Source organism: Rana temporaria, chromosome 11, assembly GCF_905171775.1.
Source record: "Rana temporaria chromosome 11, aRanTem1.1, whole genome shotgun sequence".
NCBI lineage: Eukaryota > Metazoa > Chordata > Amphibia > Anura > Ranidae > Rana > Rana temporaria.
In genome coordinates, this window is record NC_053499.1 from 5,332,786 (window position 1) to 5,349,563 (window position 16,778).

At 48.0% G+C, this 16,778-nt stretch overlaps 1 protein-coding gene across 10 annotated transcripts in view; it reads right to left on the bottom strand.

Moving 5' to 3' along the window:
* Nucleotides 1-16,778, bottom strand: part of NAV2 (neuron navigator 2) — a 286,033-nt gene that overhangs the window by 39,621 nt on the left and 229,634 nt on the right. For 7 of the 10 annotated variants that reach the window (XM_040327913.1, XM_040327912.1, XM_040327911.1 and 4 more), the window contains 3 exons: nucleotides 10,498-10,542; nucleotides 7,529-7,689; nucleotides 5,001-5,189 (listed from right to left, as the gene is read on the bottom strand). In XM_040327913.1, coding sequence (XP_040183847.1) covers nucleotides 5,001-5,189; nucleotides 7,529-7,689; nucleotides 10,498-10,542 — 395 coding nt within the window. The remainder of the gene's footprint in view (nucleotides 1-5,000; nucleotides 5,190-7,528; nucleotides 7,690-10,497; nucleotides 10,543-16,778) is intronic. The other 3 variants (XM_040327916.1, XM_040327914.1, XM_040327918.1) reach the window with 1 other exon arrangement.

Consider the following 16,778-nt stretch of genomic DNA (forward strand, 5'->3'; position numbering starts at 1 on the left):
ATCTGGGCCTAATTCGCTACATTGGAGTTCAAGGATGGCTCTTTTTTATGATAAAATGTGGCGCTTTTCTAAAAAAAAAAAAAATATATATATATATATATATATATATATATATATATACCGTTGCTGTATACCGTCCAGAATGTATTCATGGAGACTTGTAGAGTTACTGAGAGGTAAAGTTTCATTTCATGCAGCTCCTCAAAGTGGTCAATCTTTTAAAAATAACTCCATCATATAAAAACTCCTTTTTTTTTTTAACAAAGATAAATAAATACTCCTTTTAGCTCACATATTTGTTAAGGCATATAATGAAATTCTATTTTATCAACCCCAGTCAATGTAATAACTCCCAATGTATCTTTGTATTGAGTTGTCGCCTACCAGCCCGAAGCTGAAATCAGTCTTGCAATGGGAGTGTCCGCTATGTGAGCTGTTGAGCAGGAGGAGGGGGCGGGCTTACAGATGAAGAGAATTCTAATTGGGCGTCACCGATATGGCAGCAGGGAAGGAGGCTGTGGCGTGGACCACGCAGAGGTTACTGGTTCAGAGAAGTGTTGTCACTTTCTTGTGCAAATTAACCACCTCTTATAAAATGACCTAAACTAGATGTACCGAGCTTACTTGGGGAAAAAAAAAATATATATATATATAAAATATAAACTGGAGCTAAAGACAATTAGCTAGATTCACAAAGAGTTACGCCGGCGTATCAGTAGATACGCCGTCGTAACTCTGAATCTGCGCCGTCGTACATTTAAGTGTATTCTCAAATTGAGTTACACTTAAATGTAGCTAAGATACGACGGCCTGCGCCGTCGTATCTTAGCTGTCTAGTTCCGCCGGCCGCTAGGGGCGTGAACGCTGATTTACACCTAGAATGCGTAAATCAGCAAGATACGCCTATTCACGAACGTACACTTGCCCGTCGCAATAAAGATACGCCGTTTACGTAAGGCGTCTTCCGGCGTAAAGTTAGTTGAACAAATAGCTGGCCTAGCCAATGTTAAGTATGGCCGTCCTTCCGGCGTCGAAATTTGTAAATTTTACGCCGTTTGCGTAAGTCGTCCGTGAATGGGGCTGGACGTAATTTACGTTCACGTCGAAACCAATACGTCCTTGCGGCGTACTTTGGAGCAATGCACACTGGGATATGTCCACGGACGGCGCATGCGCCGTTCGTTAAAAACGTCAATCACGTCGGGTCACGAGTCATTTACATAAAACACGACCCCCTGTTCCTCATTTGAATTAGGTGCGCTTACGCCGGCCCATTTACGATACGCCGCTGTAACTTAGGAGGCAAGTGCTTTGTGAATACAGCACTTGCCTCTCTGACTTACGGCAGCGTAGCGTATATGCGATACGCTACGTGGCCTCAAAATTAAGCCGCCCTACCTGAATCCAGCTAAATTAGTGCCATTGTCCATGGAAAGTCTGGCCAACTTCCCTTTAATTCTCTAGCCTGGACCTGAGATCTGCTAAGTTCTTCCCCTTTGCCCCAGTTTTCTTCAGTTGGGTTTCCTTGGGGAGTTGGTGTGTTTAGACACGGACTGTCTTATTTGGTGGAAAATAAGATGACACTTTTGCAGGTGCTTGTTGTGTGGCCTACGGGAGTCTCTGCTTAGACACAAACATTGAGTAAGCCAGGACAGCGAACCGGACTGGCAGGTTCCTCTGTGTGTTTGTGTGTCTCGGGGTGACGTAAATAGCCCTATAATTCCAGCATTGTAACCTGACACAATGAGATGACAAGTCACTTTCCTTATCTGAGGCTGGGGAAACTTCGCCAACCGCAGTCACCTGTGCAAATCACCATGTTTACTACTATGGAAGGCTGATTCTTGAAGGTTAAAGAATATATATATATAAATATACACACACATATAGTTGGGAACTCACCGGATTTGGCCCGGAGATTCTGCCAATGTATAGATGGGAACTCACCGGATTTGGCCCGGAGATTCTGCCAATGTATAGATAAGAACTCACCGGATTTGGCCCGGAGATTCTGCCAATGTATAGATGGGAACTCACCGGATTTGGCCCGGGGATTCCAGATTTGGCTTCCACAGATTTAGACTAGGTATTCTGGTCTGGATTTGGTGGGGGGGGGATCCAGCTACGTACAGTATATTTAGGAATTATGGGCCAGATCCTCAAAAGAGATACGGCGGAGTAACTGCTGTTACTCCGTCGTATCCCTGGTCCTAACTATGGAACTGATCCACAGACTCAGTTTCCCATAGTTAGGACGAAGATCCGACATGTGTAATTGAATTACACTGTCGGATCTTAAGGATGCAATTCTAGGCCGGCCGCTAGGTGGCGAGGCCATTGCGGCCGGCGTAGAATATGCAAATGACCAGTTACAGCGATCCACGAACGCTCCGACGGGCCCGTCGCTCTAAATCTACGTCGTTTACGTCGAGTTCCGCCGCGTAAAACTAGGGCTAAGCCCTAGTTGTCTTAAGCCATGTTAAGTATGGCCGTCGTTCCCGCGTCGAATTTTAAATTCTACGTCGTTTGCGTAAGACGTCCGTGAATGGCGCTGGACGCCATTTACGTATACATCTAGGCAAATGACGTCGGGGCAACATCATTTAGCACAATGCACGTCGGGTAATTTACCCGACGGAGCATGCGCAGTACGCTCGGCGCGGGAGCGCGCCTAATTTAAATGGTGCCCGCCCCATTTGAATTGGGCGGGCTTGCGCCGAGCAATCTAACGATACACCGCCGCAAGTTTACAGGTAAGTGTTCTGAGAATCAGGATGTAAACCTGTAGACCTGCGGCAGTGTAACGTAGAGCTCATACATTATGCTGCCCAGGAGCAGCGCGAATGTATGAGAATCTGGGCCTAGGTATTCTAGCTGGATTTGGTGTGGGGGGGGGATCCAGTTTACGTACAGTATATTTAGGAATTATCTGTATTTGGCCCAGGGATTCTCCCCATGTATAGGTGGGCAGTCTCTGGATTTGGCTCATGGATTCCAGGTATGTATAGTGGGGAACTCTGCAGATTTGGCCCAGGGATTTTAGGTATGTATAGTTGGGAACTCCCCGGATGTGTTTCTTCAAGATTTGGACTAGGGATTCTGGCTATGTATATAGTTGGATTTGAGTCATACACTTGGCGGCTATGGCCGCCGAGTGTATCACACGGGAGCGCACCCGCAAGGTAATCCCCTTGGGAGAGAGCTTCCCAGAGGGGATTAGCTCTTGCGGGGTGGAGCCGTTAGAGCCGCCGTGGGACCCCAGAAGAGGACAATCGGGGCACACTGTGCAAAACGAACTGCACAGTGGAGGTAAGTATATGTTTTTTTTTTTTTAAACTGAACCCCTTTAATCCACTCTTGGCTGGAAAATGGAAATCATCAAAAACTTTATCACACAGGGATTCTAAGGCAGGAATTTTGCATCATGGCAGGTTCTGTTCCCCTCTCCCTGATAGGCAGCGTAGTAGCTGAGGTTTCCCACAGGTGTAACTATAGACATTCAACAGGAAGACAACCGCCATAGAACAGAATTCTGCTTGAAGATGAAACTTTATCTTCCGTCTGAAAACAATATCCTGGAGAAAAGACTCTCTGAGCAGCCCGGTATTTGCCTCCTAGCGCTAAGAAAAGATGACGGCATTGGTTTAAGTGGCAAAAAATTTGGCCGAAGGCGGTAAAAAGGTACACAGACTGGCAAATCAGCTCCTGACGTTAAAGTAGATACAAAGCTATTGTAACAATTCTCTGAAAGGGAAGCCGATGCTGCAAAAAACAAATTTACTAATGAAACCCAAGAGGTTCAATTCTCTACCTCCTCTGAGGTAGAGAAAGAACAACACTTAAGATTTACTAAAGGCAAACTGACTGAGCACTTCGCAAGTGCAGTTGCTTTACCCGCCGTGGTCTCAAACTGGTGGTCCTCCAGCTGTTGCAAAACTACAAGTCCCATGAGGCATTGCAAGGCTGACAGTTACAAGCCTGAGAGTTACAAGCCTGACTCCCACTGGCAGAAGCATGATGGGACTTGTAGTTTCGCAACAGCTGGAGGGCCACCAGTTTGAGACCCCCTGGTCTAGAGCTTAGTAAATGAGGGGGGGAGCTCTTCTGACTTAGAGTATTACTATTTGCCTTTAGTATCCCCTTAGATACTCTTAGGTAGATTCACAAAGTGTTAGGCCGGCTTATCAGTAGATAAGTCGACCTAACTCAGAATCTACGCCGACCTATGTTTAGGCGTATGCTCAAACAGAGATACGCTTAAACATATCTAAGATACGATGGCTTGCGCCGTCCTATCTTAGATTGCAATATTTTGGATGGCCGCTAGGTGGCGCTTCCATTGTGGTCGGCGTAGAATATGTAAATGAGGGGATACGCAGATTCACGAACGCCAGGCCGACGCAGTACTTTTACGCCGTTTACGTAAGAGATAGGCCGCGTAAAGTTAGAGCTGGGCTCTAGTGGAATAGTAATGTCAAGTATGGCCACCGTTCCCGCCGCAAAATTCGATTTTTTTTTACGTCGTTTGCGTAAGTCGTCCGCGAATCTGGATTTACGTAGTTTACGTCCACGTCGAAATCAATAGGCCCGTACGGCGTACTTAGCCGCAATGCGCAATGGGAAATGTAGGCGCCCGGCGCATGCGCAGTAGCCAAAAAACGTCAAAAACGTGAGGTCAAGCCTCATTACCATTAAACACGCCCCCCTCCAACCCATTTGAATTAGGCACCCTTACGCCAGCCGCGTTTACACTACGCCGCCCTAAGTAAGGAGGTAAGTGCCTTGAGAATCATGTACTTGCCTCTCTTACTTAAGGCGGCGTAGTGTAAACACGCTAGGCTACGCCGCCGCAAGTTTAGGCACTTCTCTCTGAATCTACCTATATGTAAGCTGCTCCCTGCCAGAAAGAGAAGAACAAGCTAAAAACCAAAGGGCCAGGCCAATCACAGCACTTTCTTATTTTATAGACGGGAAGTGTCTCATGTCCGCCACACACTTACCTTCTTCAAACCCATCTCGGAAAGATCCCGAGCGGCTCATGGTTCGGGTCTTTTCATCCAATGACATGGAGCTGTTTCGGAAGCGGGGCTCGCCGTAGTGGTCACACGAGCCGTCGGCGTTGGACAGGCTGTGAGTTCGGAGCATCGCCGCGTTTGACAAACTCATCTGTGACGAAGCCGTTGGGCTTGCTGGAGGTAGAAAGCCCATAAATAAATGTTAAAATACACTCAGGGGAACAGGTCCAACAATAAGGTAATGTGACAATTGTGTACGATACAAATGCAATTTATGTCCTAGAAACAGATGCCAGACCACATTGACCTGGTTTTCAGGGTGTTTTAGGCCTCAAGTCCCACAGAGATATGTCAAAGCAGCCATATAAACACTGGTCATTCTTTCACTCTAGTACAGGGATCTCCAAACTTTCTAAGCAAAGGGCCAGTTTATTGTCCTTCGGGCTTTGGGCAAGCTGGACTGTGGTCAGTGTGAGAAAGCAATGCCCCATATTGGTCTTAATAGGAGGAATAGTGCCCCTTGTTAGTGGGGAGGAATCATAGGCGTGCGCCGGATGTGCCTGGGCACACCCTAATCACCCCATGTACATTAGTATTAACCATGGGTGGCACCAGATGGGCGGTTGGGGGTGCCAGGGGCCAGTGTAAATGCCCCCATTATAATAAAGGCTGGGTTGAAATGGAACCCATTACACCTGTATTTAGGGTATAATGTAATATGCTCCAAATCAACTGTCTCATACCATCAGAGCAGTGCCCGATCCTGACCTCCCTGGGGCCCTAAGCAAAATGACATGTCACATTAAAGTTGAGAAGCAGGGGGGGTGGGGGTGTTCTGCTGCCAGAAATGACATCTTACATTAAAGTGAGAAGCGGGGGGAGGGGGTGCTGACTTCTTACCTCTTCTCCCATGCAGCCAGCGGGGTGAGGGGCTGAAAATTACTTCTCACCAGGCGGGGCCTCTAGTAATTTGGCGGATCCTCCGCAGCTTTGCGGGGCCCTAAGCGGCTCGCATAGGATCGGCCCTGCATCAGAGCCTCCTCCCTGTAACAGCAGGTGGTGTTCATGTGTGTTTGACCTTTGGGGTGCACACCCTATTGCAATAGGCTGCGCACACCTATGGGAGGAATGGTGGAGAGGAGTGGTGTCCCATCATTGATGTCAGTTGGAGTATTTCCCCAAGGGCCGGAAAAGGCAAGCAGAAGGCCTCCCTCACCCGGCCACAGTTTGGAGACCACTGCTTTATTATATGGAGAGAAAATATGTAAAATCTACCATTAGAAAGTCTCCATGGGTCTCCAAACTACGGCCCGAGGGCCAGATGTGGCCCTTTGCTAGCCTTTATCAGGCCCTTGGGGCAGTATTGCTCCCAACAATATGAGGCACTATTCCTTCCACCGACACCAACAATGGGGCTCTATTTCTTCCAGTAATAGCAATGATGGAGCACTATTCCTCCTCCTACTGCCCACCAACACTTGGGCCATGTTTATTCTCACTGATGCTCGGCCCTGGGGAATTTTCTACCCCCATTGGTCAGAATCCGGCCCCCCTGAAGTCTCAAAGACAGTAAACTGGCCCTTTGCTTGAAAAGTATGGAGACCCCTGATCTATGGGATTCAAATGGATTAGGCGTTTTGAGGGCTATACCCTGTTCCTCATAGTCAAAAGGCTTGGCTCTGAGGAAGAGGTTATAGCCCTCGAAATGCCTAAGCCATTTGGATCTTAGTTCATGGGTGCTCAACCTGTGGCCCCTCCACCCGTTGCAGAACTACACGTTCCATCATGCCTCTACCTTTGGGAGTCATGCTTGCAACTGTCAACCTTGCAATGCCATATTTGACTTATAATTCAGCTGGAGAGTCACAGGTTGAGCACCCATGTCCTAGGTGATATCCTCCCAAGCTCAGGAGGATGGGCAATGGACTTATCGATTGTGTGCTTTGTCAGTCATGTCGTCTGTAAGTAGATTTAATTACATTTTTTATAATAAATGGTTTTTGGGATAATGTACTTGGCTGGTGCGCCCTCTCATTTCTTGTGTTTTTCTAGTGTCATTGGGACATCCCCCTACCCGGAGAGGGCAGCTAGGCTCTGTGCCTTTATATCTCCAGTTTTAGACCGCCACACTCCTACGCAGGAGCTGTTGTGTTTCACGGTCAAATAGGTCCATAATGAGGTTTAAAAACCATCACTTGACCCTTCAAAGAATGCAAATTCCAAAACTTTTCCTTGATTACTTTTACTAGTCAAAGACATATATTCGTGTTTGCTTGTTGAGGCACAACTAAGCCTCTGAGTGATTGTTTCTTCTTGTAAGCACTTGTGTTGTCTTCATACACTAGTAACTAACAAGACTGTGTAATTTAGGAAAGAAAGAAAGAACCCCCCCAGTGTCAGCATTATCCCAGGGCTTTCTTTTGGAGCCAGTAAACCTAAGGGTCAATATTCGGGTTGGGCAGCAGTCATATTTATCTTGGTTATCGTAAACTTGAGGTGTCAAAGTCACTTACCGAGCTGAGAGAAGTTAAATCGAGTTCCGGAAGGAGAAGTAATGCTGGAGCAAGGTGAAAATGGAGAGCTACTGGCCGTGTCTTGTAGCCCTCCTGCCGAATGAGAACGCAGCCATTCCTTGGTTTCATCCTGACCTCGGAGCTGGGAGGACGGTGCATACCTGGGTGAAGCCAGGAAAATTGGTTTAAATATTTGTAGACTAAATGATAAGAACATCAACATCCATGCACAAACCATCAATGCGGAGAACTCCAACCAACAGTAATTAATAGAATAAGTGAAATGTGAGCTTCAATTACTCTCCCAAGACTAAACATTTATAGATGATAAAGGTTCAACACCCATACTGGTCAATACTCCCCAAACTTATTGGACTGGCTCTACTTCAGACATACAAGCACACCTGGATCTGGAAATTCAGAGTGCGCCTTTGCTTAGGGTGGCAACTTTTTTTTAAGGTTAACATTTTACCCAAACCTAAAGATTTTGATTTTATGTCATGTTAAATCTGGCATAATCCTTCATTTTCTATGTCGGGGAGATGGAGAAGAACTCAAAGTGCCATTTGCAGTGAAATAGTTATTTTGCCAACCTCCAGGAACATGCCCAAAGTATACAGAGCTCAGTGGGCACAAAATGGCAGCGCCGGCCCTAGCAACCAGTTCCGGAAATGTAGTTATTAGTTAGTAGAGGGTGGCTGTGTCCTCTATTTCATTCCGGGACATTGTATTGTTATTATACTTTATTATTATTATTATTATTATAACAGTTTGCTCATTGCTTTACAACATCAGGAAAGACAGTACAGTCATAAAACTATTCAATACAGGAGGGATCAGAGGACCCTGCTCATTAGAGCTTACAGTCTAGAATTGTATTGTCCCGGAATGAAGGTGCCCCAAGACAGACATGTCAGTTTCGGGACAGTGCCGGGCAATCCGGGACAGGTGGGCACCCTACTGGAGGGCCCCAGGTTGCCTACCCCTGCTCTACAGGCAGGGGTGGACTGGGACAGAAATTTGGCCCTGGACTTCATCCAGACTGGCCAACTTTGACAGGTCTCTCCCATGGTGGCCGACAACTCCTGCACCCCCCCTGGCCACCCGAGCCCCCTCTCCCCCTTAACTAGCCACTAGCCGTTCTACTTTATTAGAGTAGGACGGCTGGTACTGGTACTCTTATAGGCAGTACCAGTGGGGAAGGTAGACATTATTTCACCCGGGGCAAAGAATCAGTTCGGTTCCCCCCCCTTATGGGACAAGATTAGTCAGAAGGGAGGAACTCCCAGGCCATAGCTGTTGAGTCAGCTGTCTGTCCCCTCCCCCATGCTCCTCTGTTGTCCCCCCTGCTCCTCTGGTCCTCCCCCTGCTTCTTTGTTCCCCCCAGGTGAGCGCTGCGGGGAGGAAGAGACAGAGGAGCAGAGGGGGGGCGGCAGTCCGCTGTCACTGAAGCCAGCCCACTGACCAGCATCAAATGTGTTTTCACCTTAAAGTGGATGTTCCGCCAAAAAAAAATATTAAAAGCCAGCAGCTACAAATACTGCAGCTGCTGACTTTTAATATTAGGACTCTTACATGGAGTCCAGCGGCGTCCGCAGCAGAGGACGAGCGATCGCTCGTCACCCTGCTGCTCCCCCCTCCATCCACGCTGAGGGAACCAGGAAGTGAAGCGCTGCGGCTTAACTGCCCGGTTCCCTACGGCGCATGCGCGAGTCGCGCCCGCCGATTGGCTCCCGCTGTGTGCTGGGAGCCGAGTGTTCCCAGCACACAACGGGGGGGGGGGGGGGGGGCGACGGGATGTGACGCAATGCCCGTCTTTTGCCTGTGAATGCCGGGCCGGAAGTGGGTGCAAATACCTGTCTTTAGACAGGTATCTGCACCCCCCTACCCCCTGAAAGGTGTCAAATGTGACACCGGAGGGGGGGAGGGTTCCGATCAGCGGGACTTCACTTTAGGGTGGAGAACCGCTTTAATGCATAGATTGCATTGAGGTGAAAACATTTTTTACTTTACAACTCCTTTAAGTTTAGACATTGAGCAATAATTGCAAAACAATTACACAGCAATACACACTTCAACATGCAATTTCGATTTCATGTTTCACTCTTTTTGATTGTAAGTATGTAATAAACAAATGATCTTATTAATACTTTAGTAACATGAAAATCGGAGCAGGCAATGGCGTACTCCCAATCCACGCATTGGATGCGTTTTCACTGCCACCCAATCTTTTAAAACAACATCAATGAACATTTGCAATTATTGTCAGTAGTACATTTATTACAATTCTGCTGGTTAACAATCAGAGGCGGCTCTTTAATTAGGCAAATTAGGCGATCGCCTAAGGCCTCGCGGCCGCCTAACTTACCCAATGTATTACCCCCATTTTTGAGGGACAGGGGACCTTAACGCTGATGTGCTCAGGCAGCGTTAAGAGCCCTGACTCAGGAGCAGCGTCCCTAACAACCAGTGAATATCGGTGGCACCACCCCTTGTTACGTCAATGACCCAGCATGCCCTCAGTCGATGACGTCACAAGGGGGCGGGTTCACCAGGTGACATCTCCGGGTGGCCCCCCGCCCCTTAGTTATTAAAGAGCAGGATCTGGGGGCCGCCTTGTTAAAGTGGGCTTCCAGATTCCGATAAGCCCCCTGCACGCAGACCCCCACAACCACCGGCCAGGGTTGTGGGGAAGAGGCTCTTGTCCTTAAATTATTTTTCCCATCATGGGCGTGAGTGGGGGCCCCATGTCAAGTTTTGCCTAAGGCCTCACAAAGCCTAGAGCCGCCTCTGTTAACAATGACATATCATACAACACACCCCGACAGTCCGTCACATGCAACACAAAAAAAACTCACTTTGAATATTCGCTGTACAAAACAAGAATGCAAAAAAACTGAAAACACATAACAAGGAGGCTTCAAAAAAACCACAACAGCACTATGCAGAGGTCACAGCGGTGGCAATACCTGAATCCCTTCTTAGGCAATGTGTTTCTATCGAGATGGGGGTCACTGCAGCAAAGTTAAGAGAGGAGAGATCATTTTTATAGAGTGGAAACAGGAATTGGAGACGTTTTTTACGGACCAGCCAAACGTTACAGCGGGGGGGGGGGGGGGGGGTGAATGCTCAAACATAAACGTGCAAAACACAGGAGCGTGTGAAACGTGCAAGGTGAACACTCACAAGGCTACGGTTGTGAGGAGAACGACACTCAGACCAGTGCGGATGTTAATGGAATATTTAAAAAATAAGTGTAAATGTAGCAAAATATTCAATTTCATGAGCAGTAATTATCACCAATGGGAAACCCTTATATCTGTATTAGGATCTAGAGCCGCTTTTCTACACCAGGGTGCCACTTAGGTTCATCTTGGGTGCCGTGAACACAGGATGCAGTTTAATCTAGGGTGACCACGTGTCCCGGATTGCCCGGGACAGTCCCGCATTTTGCAGATCTGTCCCGGGTACCTTCATTCCAGGACAACACAGTGTCCCGGAATGAAACCGCCACAGCCCCCCCCCCCAGGCCAATCTGGCCGGGAATGCCTGGAGGAGCACAATCCCCCGCCCCCTGCTTGTGATTGGAGAAATAAAAAATCCCGCCTCCTGTATCCAATCACTGTGCTGTGATTCGTTATAGCACAAGCTGATTTTTGGGAAGGGGGGGTGTCCCTGAATGGTAGTTTGGAAATGTGGTCCACCTTATCCTGAATGTGCTGCCACGGTGCGGGCCAGCCACCAGCACCATACCAACCAATGAAGCTCTAGGTCCAGTACACATGGTGTCCCAAACAGGGGCGGACTGACAACTCCATTATGGGGCCTTACATTGGTGATCAGTGGGAAGAATGTTCCCTACATTGGTGATCAGTGGGAAGAATGTTCCTTACATTGGTGATCAGTGAGAAGAATGTTCCCTACATTGGTGATCAGTGAGAAGAATGTTCCTTACATTGGTGATCAGTGGGAAGAATGTTCCCTACATTGGTGATCAGTGAGAAGAATGTTCCCTACATTGGTGATCAGTGAGAAGAATGTTCCTTACATTGGTGATCAGTGGGAAGAATGTTCCTTACATTGGTGATCAGTGAGAAGAATGTTCCTTACATTGGTGATCAGTGAGAAGAATGTCCCTTACATTGGTGATCAGTGGGAAGAATGTTCCTTACATTGGTGATCAGTGAGAAGAATGTTCCTTACATTGGTGATCAGTGGGAAGAATGTTCCTTACATTGGTGATCAGTGGGAAGAATGTTCCTTACATTGGTGATCAGTGAGAAGAATGTTCCTTACATTGGTGATCAGTGAGAAGAATGTTCCTTACATTGGTGATCAGTGGGAAGAATGTTCCTTACATTGGTGATCAGTGAGAAGAATGTTCCTTACATTGGTGATCAGTGAGAAGAATGTCCCTTACATTGGTGATCAGTGGGAAGAATGTTCCTTACATTGGTGATCAGTGAGAAGAATGTTCCTTACATTGGTGATCAGTGGGAAGAATGTCCCTTACATTGGTGATCAGTGGGAAGAATGTCCCTTACATTGGTGATCAGTGGGAAGAATGTTCCTTACATTGGTGATCAGTGAGAAGAATGTCCCTTACATTGGTGATCAGTGGGAAGAATGTTCCTTACATTGGTGATCAGTGAGAAGAATGTTCCTTACATTGGTGATCAGTGAGAAGAATGTCCCTTACATTGGTGATCAGTGGGAAGAATGTTCCTTACATTGGTGATCAGTGGGAAGAATGTCCCTTACATTGGTGATCAGTGAGAAGAATGTCCCTTACATTGGTGATCAGTGGGAAGAATGTTCCTTACATTGGTGATCAGTGAGAAGAATGTTCCTTACATTGGTGATCAGTGGGAAGAATGTTCCTTACATTGGTGATCAGTAGGAAGAATGTCCCTTACATTGGTGATCAGTGGGAAGAATGTCCCTTACATTGGTGGTCAGTGAGAAGAATATTCCTTACATTGGTGATCAGTAGGAAGAATGTCCCTTACATTGGTGATCAGTAGGAAGAATGTCCCTTACATTGGTGGTCAGAATGCCCCCTTTACAGACAGCTGAAAAGATGACTGGTGTCCTACAGCTGGCTCTGCCATGTTGTGTTGGCTGTGGAACGACACAGCACCATCAAACAAAAGGTTAATAAGCCACAGCTCAATGAACCCCAGTGTGCCCTTGTTGAGAATAGCTGGCCCATGTGGTCACTGCACATATAACAGCAGATCGGTTATGATGATCCATCTTCGTATACCACACATTTCAAGAGCCAGTACAAGCATAAGGGAACTAGAAAGCGACCACAACTGTCTACACCGGTGACCATTTACCTGCTCTGCCTTATAAAATGGCATTTGTCGATAAGGTGTGGTTAGATAGGAGCTGAGCAGAATATATATATATAAAAATAATAACTGACACGGTTTCCAGAAACGTCAGGCTGTAATTATAGCGATCGTTTAGAAAGTGCGCACACCCCATGTGACCTAGATTTCCCCTATGACAAATATCAACCTTGGCTGCCAACCAACCCCAGGGCCTGTGCCAGCAGGGTGAAGGAGGAGGCTGACGTGATGATAAACCTGGAAAAAGCTTCTTCCAGGAGAACGTGTAAGAGCAGGAAAAAAAAACAAAAAGTCTTGTTCCAATTCAAATGTTTCTATTTTTAGCACCAAATTTAGGGGCATTCATAGAATTACCATATTACCGAGGCTATGGCCTCATACAGCTTACCTGACATGCCCCCCCCCCCCCCCCAGTTGGGTGTGTATGGGCCATGGCTCCAGGCGCATGAACAAACCACTAATTTACACAGTCGGAGCACCCGTGTGAATGAGCGCTTAATTATGTTGTTTTTTACAATTTCTATTTTTTTTAACAGCCCTTTGGGTTGGGGGTGGGGGGGGGGGGCTATAGTGAAATATTAGGGGTCTAAACACACACCTGTGTGTCTTTCTTTTGAGACCGAGAAAGTGATTGAGGACACGGATTGCTCAATCCCTTTGTCTGCAACCTCAGCTGCACTGCAGAATGAAAGAACAGGAAGTGCTCTGCACAGAGGCTCCCTGTTCATTCACGAACTGACGCGGATTGAGGTGAGGACTCTTTGCAGGCCAGTCAAATTCCTCCACCCCCAAAGTTGCTCATCCATGTCTTTATGGACCTTGCTTCGTGCACTGGTGCGCAGTCCTGTTGGAACAGGAAGGGGCCGTTCCCAAAAAGTTGGGAGCATGAAATTGTCAGAAATGTCTCGGTATACTGACGCCTTAAAGCGGATGTCCGCTGAAATAAAAATATTAAAAGCCAGCAGCTACAAACACTGCAGCTGCTGACTTTTAATATTAGGACACTTACCTGTCCTGGAGTCCAGCGCCGTCCGCAGCAGAGGACGAGCGATCGTCACTCTGCTGCCCCCCCGCCATCCTCCGTGAGAGAACCAGGAAGTGAAGCGCACCAGCTTCACTGCCCAGTTCCCTACTGCGCATGCACGAGTCGTGCTACAGCTGCCGATTGGCTCCCGCTGTGTACTGGGAGCCGAGTGTTCCCAGCACACAACGGGGGGGGGGGGGGCGGACGGGAGGTGATGTCATGCCCACAGTCCAGGGCTGTCTTAATGAGAGGGCACACCTGGGCACTGCCCAGGGGCCCCAGCTGCATGGGGGGCCCCTGCACTTTTCCCAAAGCAGCTGGTTCTTGAGCCCACGCTGCCCCGAAATTGGGGGCCCCATGATGGCACTGAGAGTGATAGATGCACAGGGGAGGCAGTCTGCCTCCTACCTACTTAATGGTCTGTTTACCTGCACTGTCATCATTGTAGGGGCCCCAGAGCATTACTTTGCCGAGGGGCCCATGATGCTATTAGGACAGCCCTGCCACAGTCTGCCCGAGACTGTGTGGCCAGAAGTGGGTGCAAACACCCAGGTATCTGCACCCCCTCCCCCTGAAAGGTGTCAAATGTGACACCTGAGGGGGGGTTCCGATCAGTGGGAGTTCCACTTTAGGGTGGAGCTCCGCTTTAAGAGTTTCCTTCGCTGGAACTAAGGGGCCAAGCCCAAACCCTGAAAAACAAACCCCCCACCACCATAATCCCCCCTCCCCTCCACACCATAATCCCCCCTCCACCAAATGATTTGGACCAGTGCACAAAGCAAGGTCCATAAAGACATGGATGAGCGAGTTTGGGGTGGAAGAACTTGACTGGCCTGCACAGAGTCCTGACCTCAACCCGATAGAACATCCTTGGGATAAATTAGAGTGGAGACTGCGAGCCAGGCCTTCTCGTTCAACATCAGTGCCTGACCTCACAAATGCGCTTCTGGAAGAATGGTCAAACATTCCCATAGACACCCTCCTAAACCTTGCGGACGGCCTTCCCAGAAGAGTTGAAGGTGTTATAGCTGCAAAGGGCGGGGCCAACTCAATATTGAACCCTACGGACTAAGACTGGGATGCCATTGAGTGTAAATGCAGGTGTCCCAATACTTTTGGTAAAATAGTGTATATCATCGAGGGCCGGGGTATGGGCATCGAGGGCACAACCTCCCCAATGATGTCACAGATGTGCGCTCTCTCGTGGTTAGGTCAATCTCGTAATAAGTAAATGTGATTGTTTAAGCAAGCATGCAGATATGGTGACGCCAATGTTGTGTTATTTTGTATGGAATTTTTTTATTATTACTGGGGTAGATTCAGGTACATTTGCGCAGTTCTTACGGAGGCGCAGCGCACCGTTTTGCCGCTGCGCCTCCGTAAATTACCTGCGCTACGCTTGATTCACGGAGCAGTAGCTCCGTAAATTGCGTGGGCGCTCTGGAAAAATGCCCGGCGTAAGCGCGCGTAATTTAAATGATCCCATAGGATCATTTAAATTAGGCGCGTTCCCGCGCCGAACGTAGTGCGCATGCTCCGTCGGGAAACTTTCCCGACGTGCATTGCGGCAAATGACGTCGCAAGGACGTCATTTGCTTCAAAGTGAACGTAAATGGCGTCCAGCGCCATTCACGATTCACTTACGCAAACGACGTTACATTTTAAATTCGCGACGCGGGAACGACGGGTATACGTAGCATTGGCTGCCCCTGCTAATAGCAGGAGCAGCCTTACGCGGAACCCGAGGAACGGAAACAACGTAAACTGCGTACGCAGGGCTCGCGTAGGGTTGTGAATCGGCGTTAGTATGCAATTTGCATACTATACGCTGACCACTACGGGAACGCCCCCTAGCGGCCATCGCAAGAATGCAGCCTACAATATGACTGGCATAAGAGCCTTATGCCAGTCATATCTTAGGCTGCAGTCGGCGTATCGAGCTTCCTAAATCAGGAGCAGTCGATACGCCGGCGCAACTAAGCAATTGCGTTGCGTAACTATGGTTACGCAGACGCAATTGCTTGTTGAATCTACCCCATTATTATTATTGGAATAACGGGATGGGGAATAGTTCTGTTTAGGTCCATCCCATAGGGTGATACTTCGTGTGTCAGGGGTCGGAGGTCGCCTGAAGAAGCGGAATGCTGGGCATAAACATGGCAATTTTTGTAAACAATTCCAACCTGCCTTCACTCGCAGAGACGTGAAAGAAATGATAAATCAGCACTGAAACCCTCCAGCTGTCCTTTTAGAATCCAATAATATTGCAACGAGGTTCAAACTGGGCCTCTGGATTGTGGGCTGGCAGCCTCCGCACGCCAAAGAATTTCCACAATATCCTCAGTTTGTTTTATAATTACATGAATCTGAGATTGGAGGGCCGAGCCTAAACCCGCTTCAGAGGAACAACGCGCTTTAATATTTAACTAGTCGGAACACCCTTCACATCGCATTCTTTACTCAGTCCAGTTTGTATACATCGTTTCCAATCCTCAAGCCCTTATGAAAGGACGAAACGTGTTGGGACTGGTCATAAAATCTTTTATGATCTTGCATTGGAATCAAAAGCTGGTTGAAAAAAAAAAGAAGCTAAAATTTCCACGTGTGGTCACCTGCCAGGCAGGGACGGACTGACAACTCATGGGGCCCCCGGGCAATAGAAGATTATGGGGCCCCCGGGCTTACAGATGGCCACCACGGCAGGAGGCAGTGCAGTGGCTGGGTAGCTAAAATCTCAGTATTTTCATATCAAAAGCATGTCCGTATCGGACATATCAGGGACAGATATTTTACATACCGTCCCCTGGTTTTACTGAGCCTGGCAACCCTGATGGGGCCCCCTAGTGACATGGGGCCCTCGGGCAGTGCC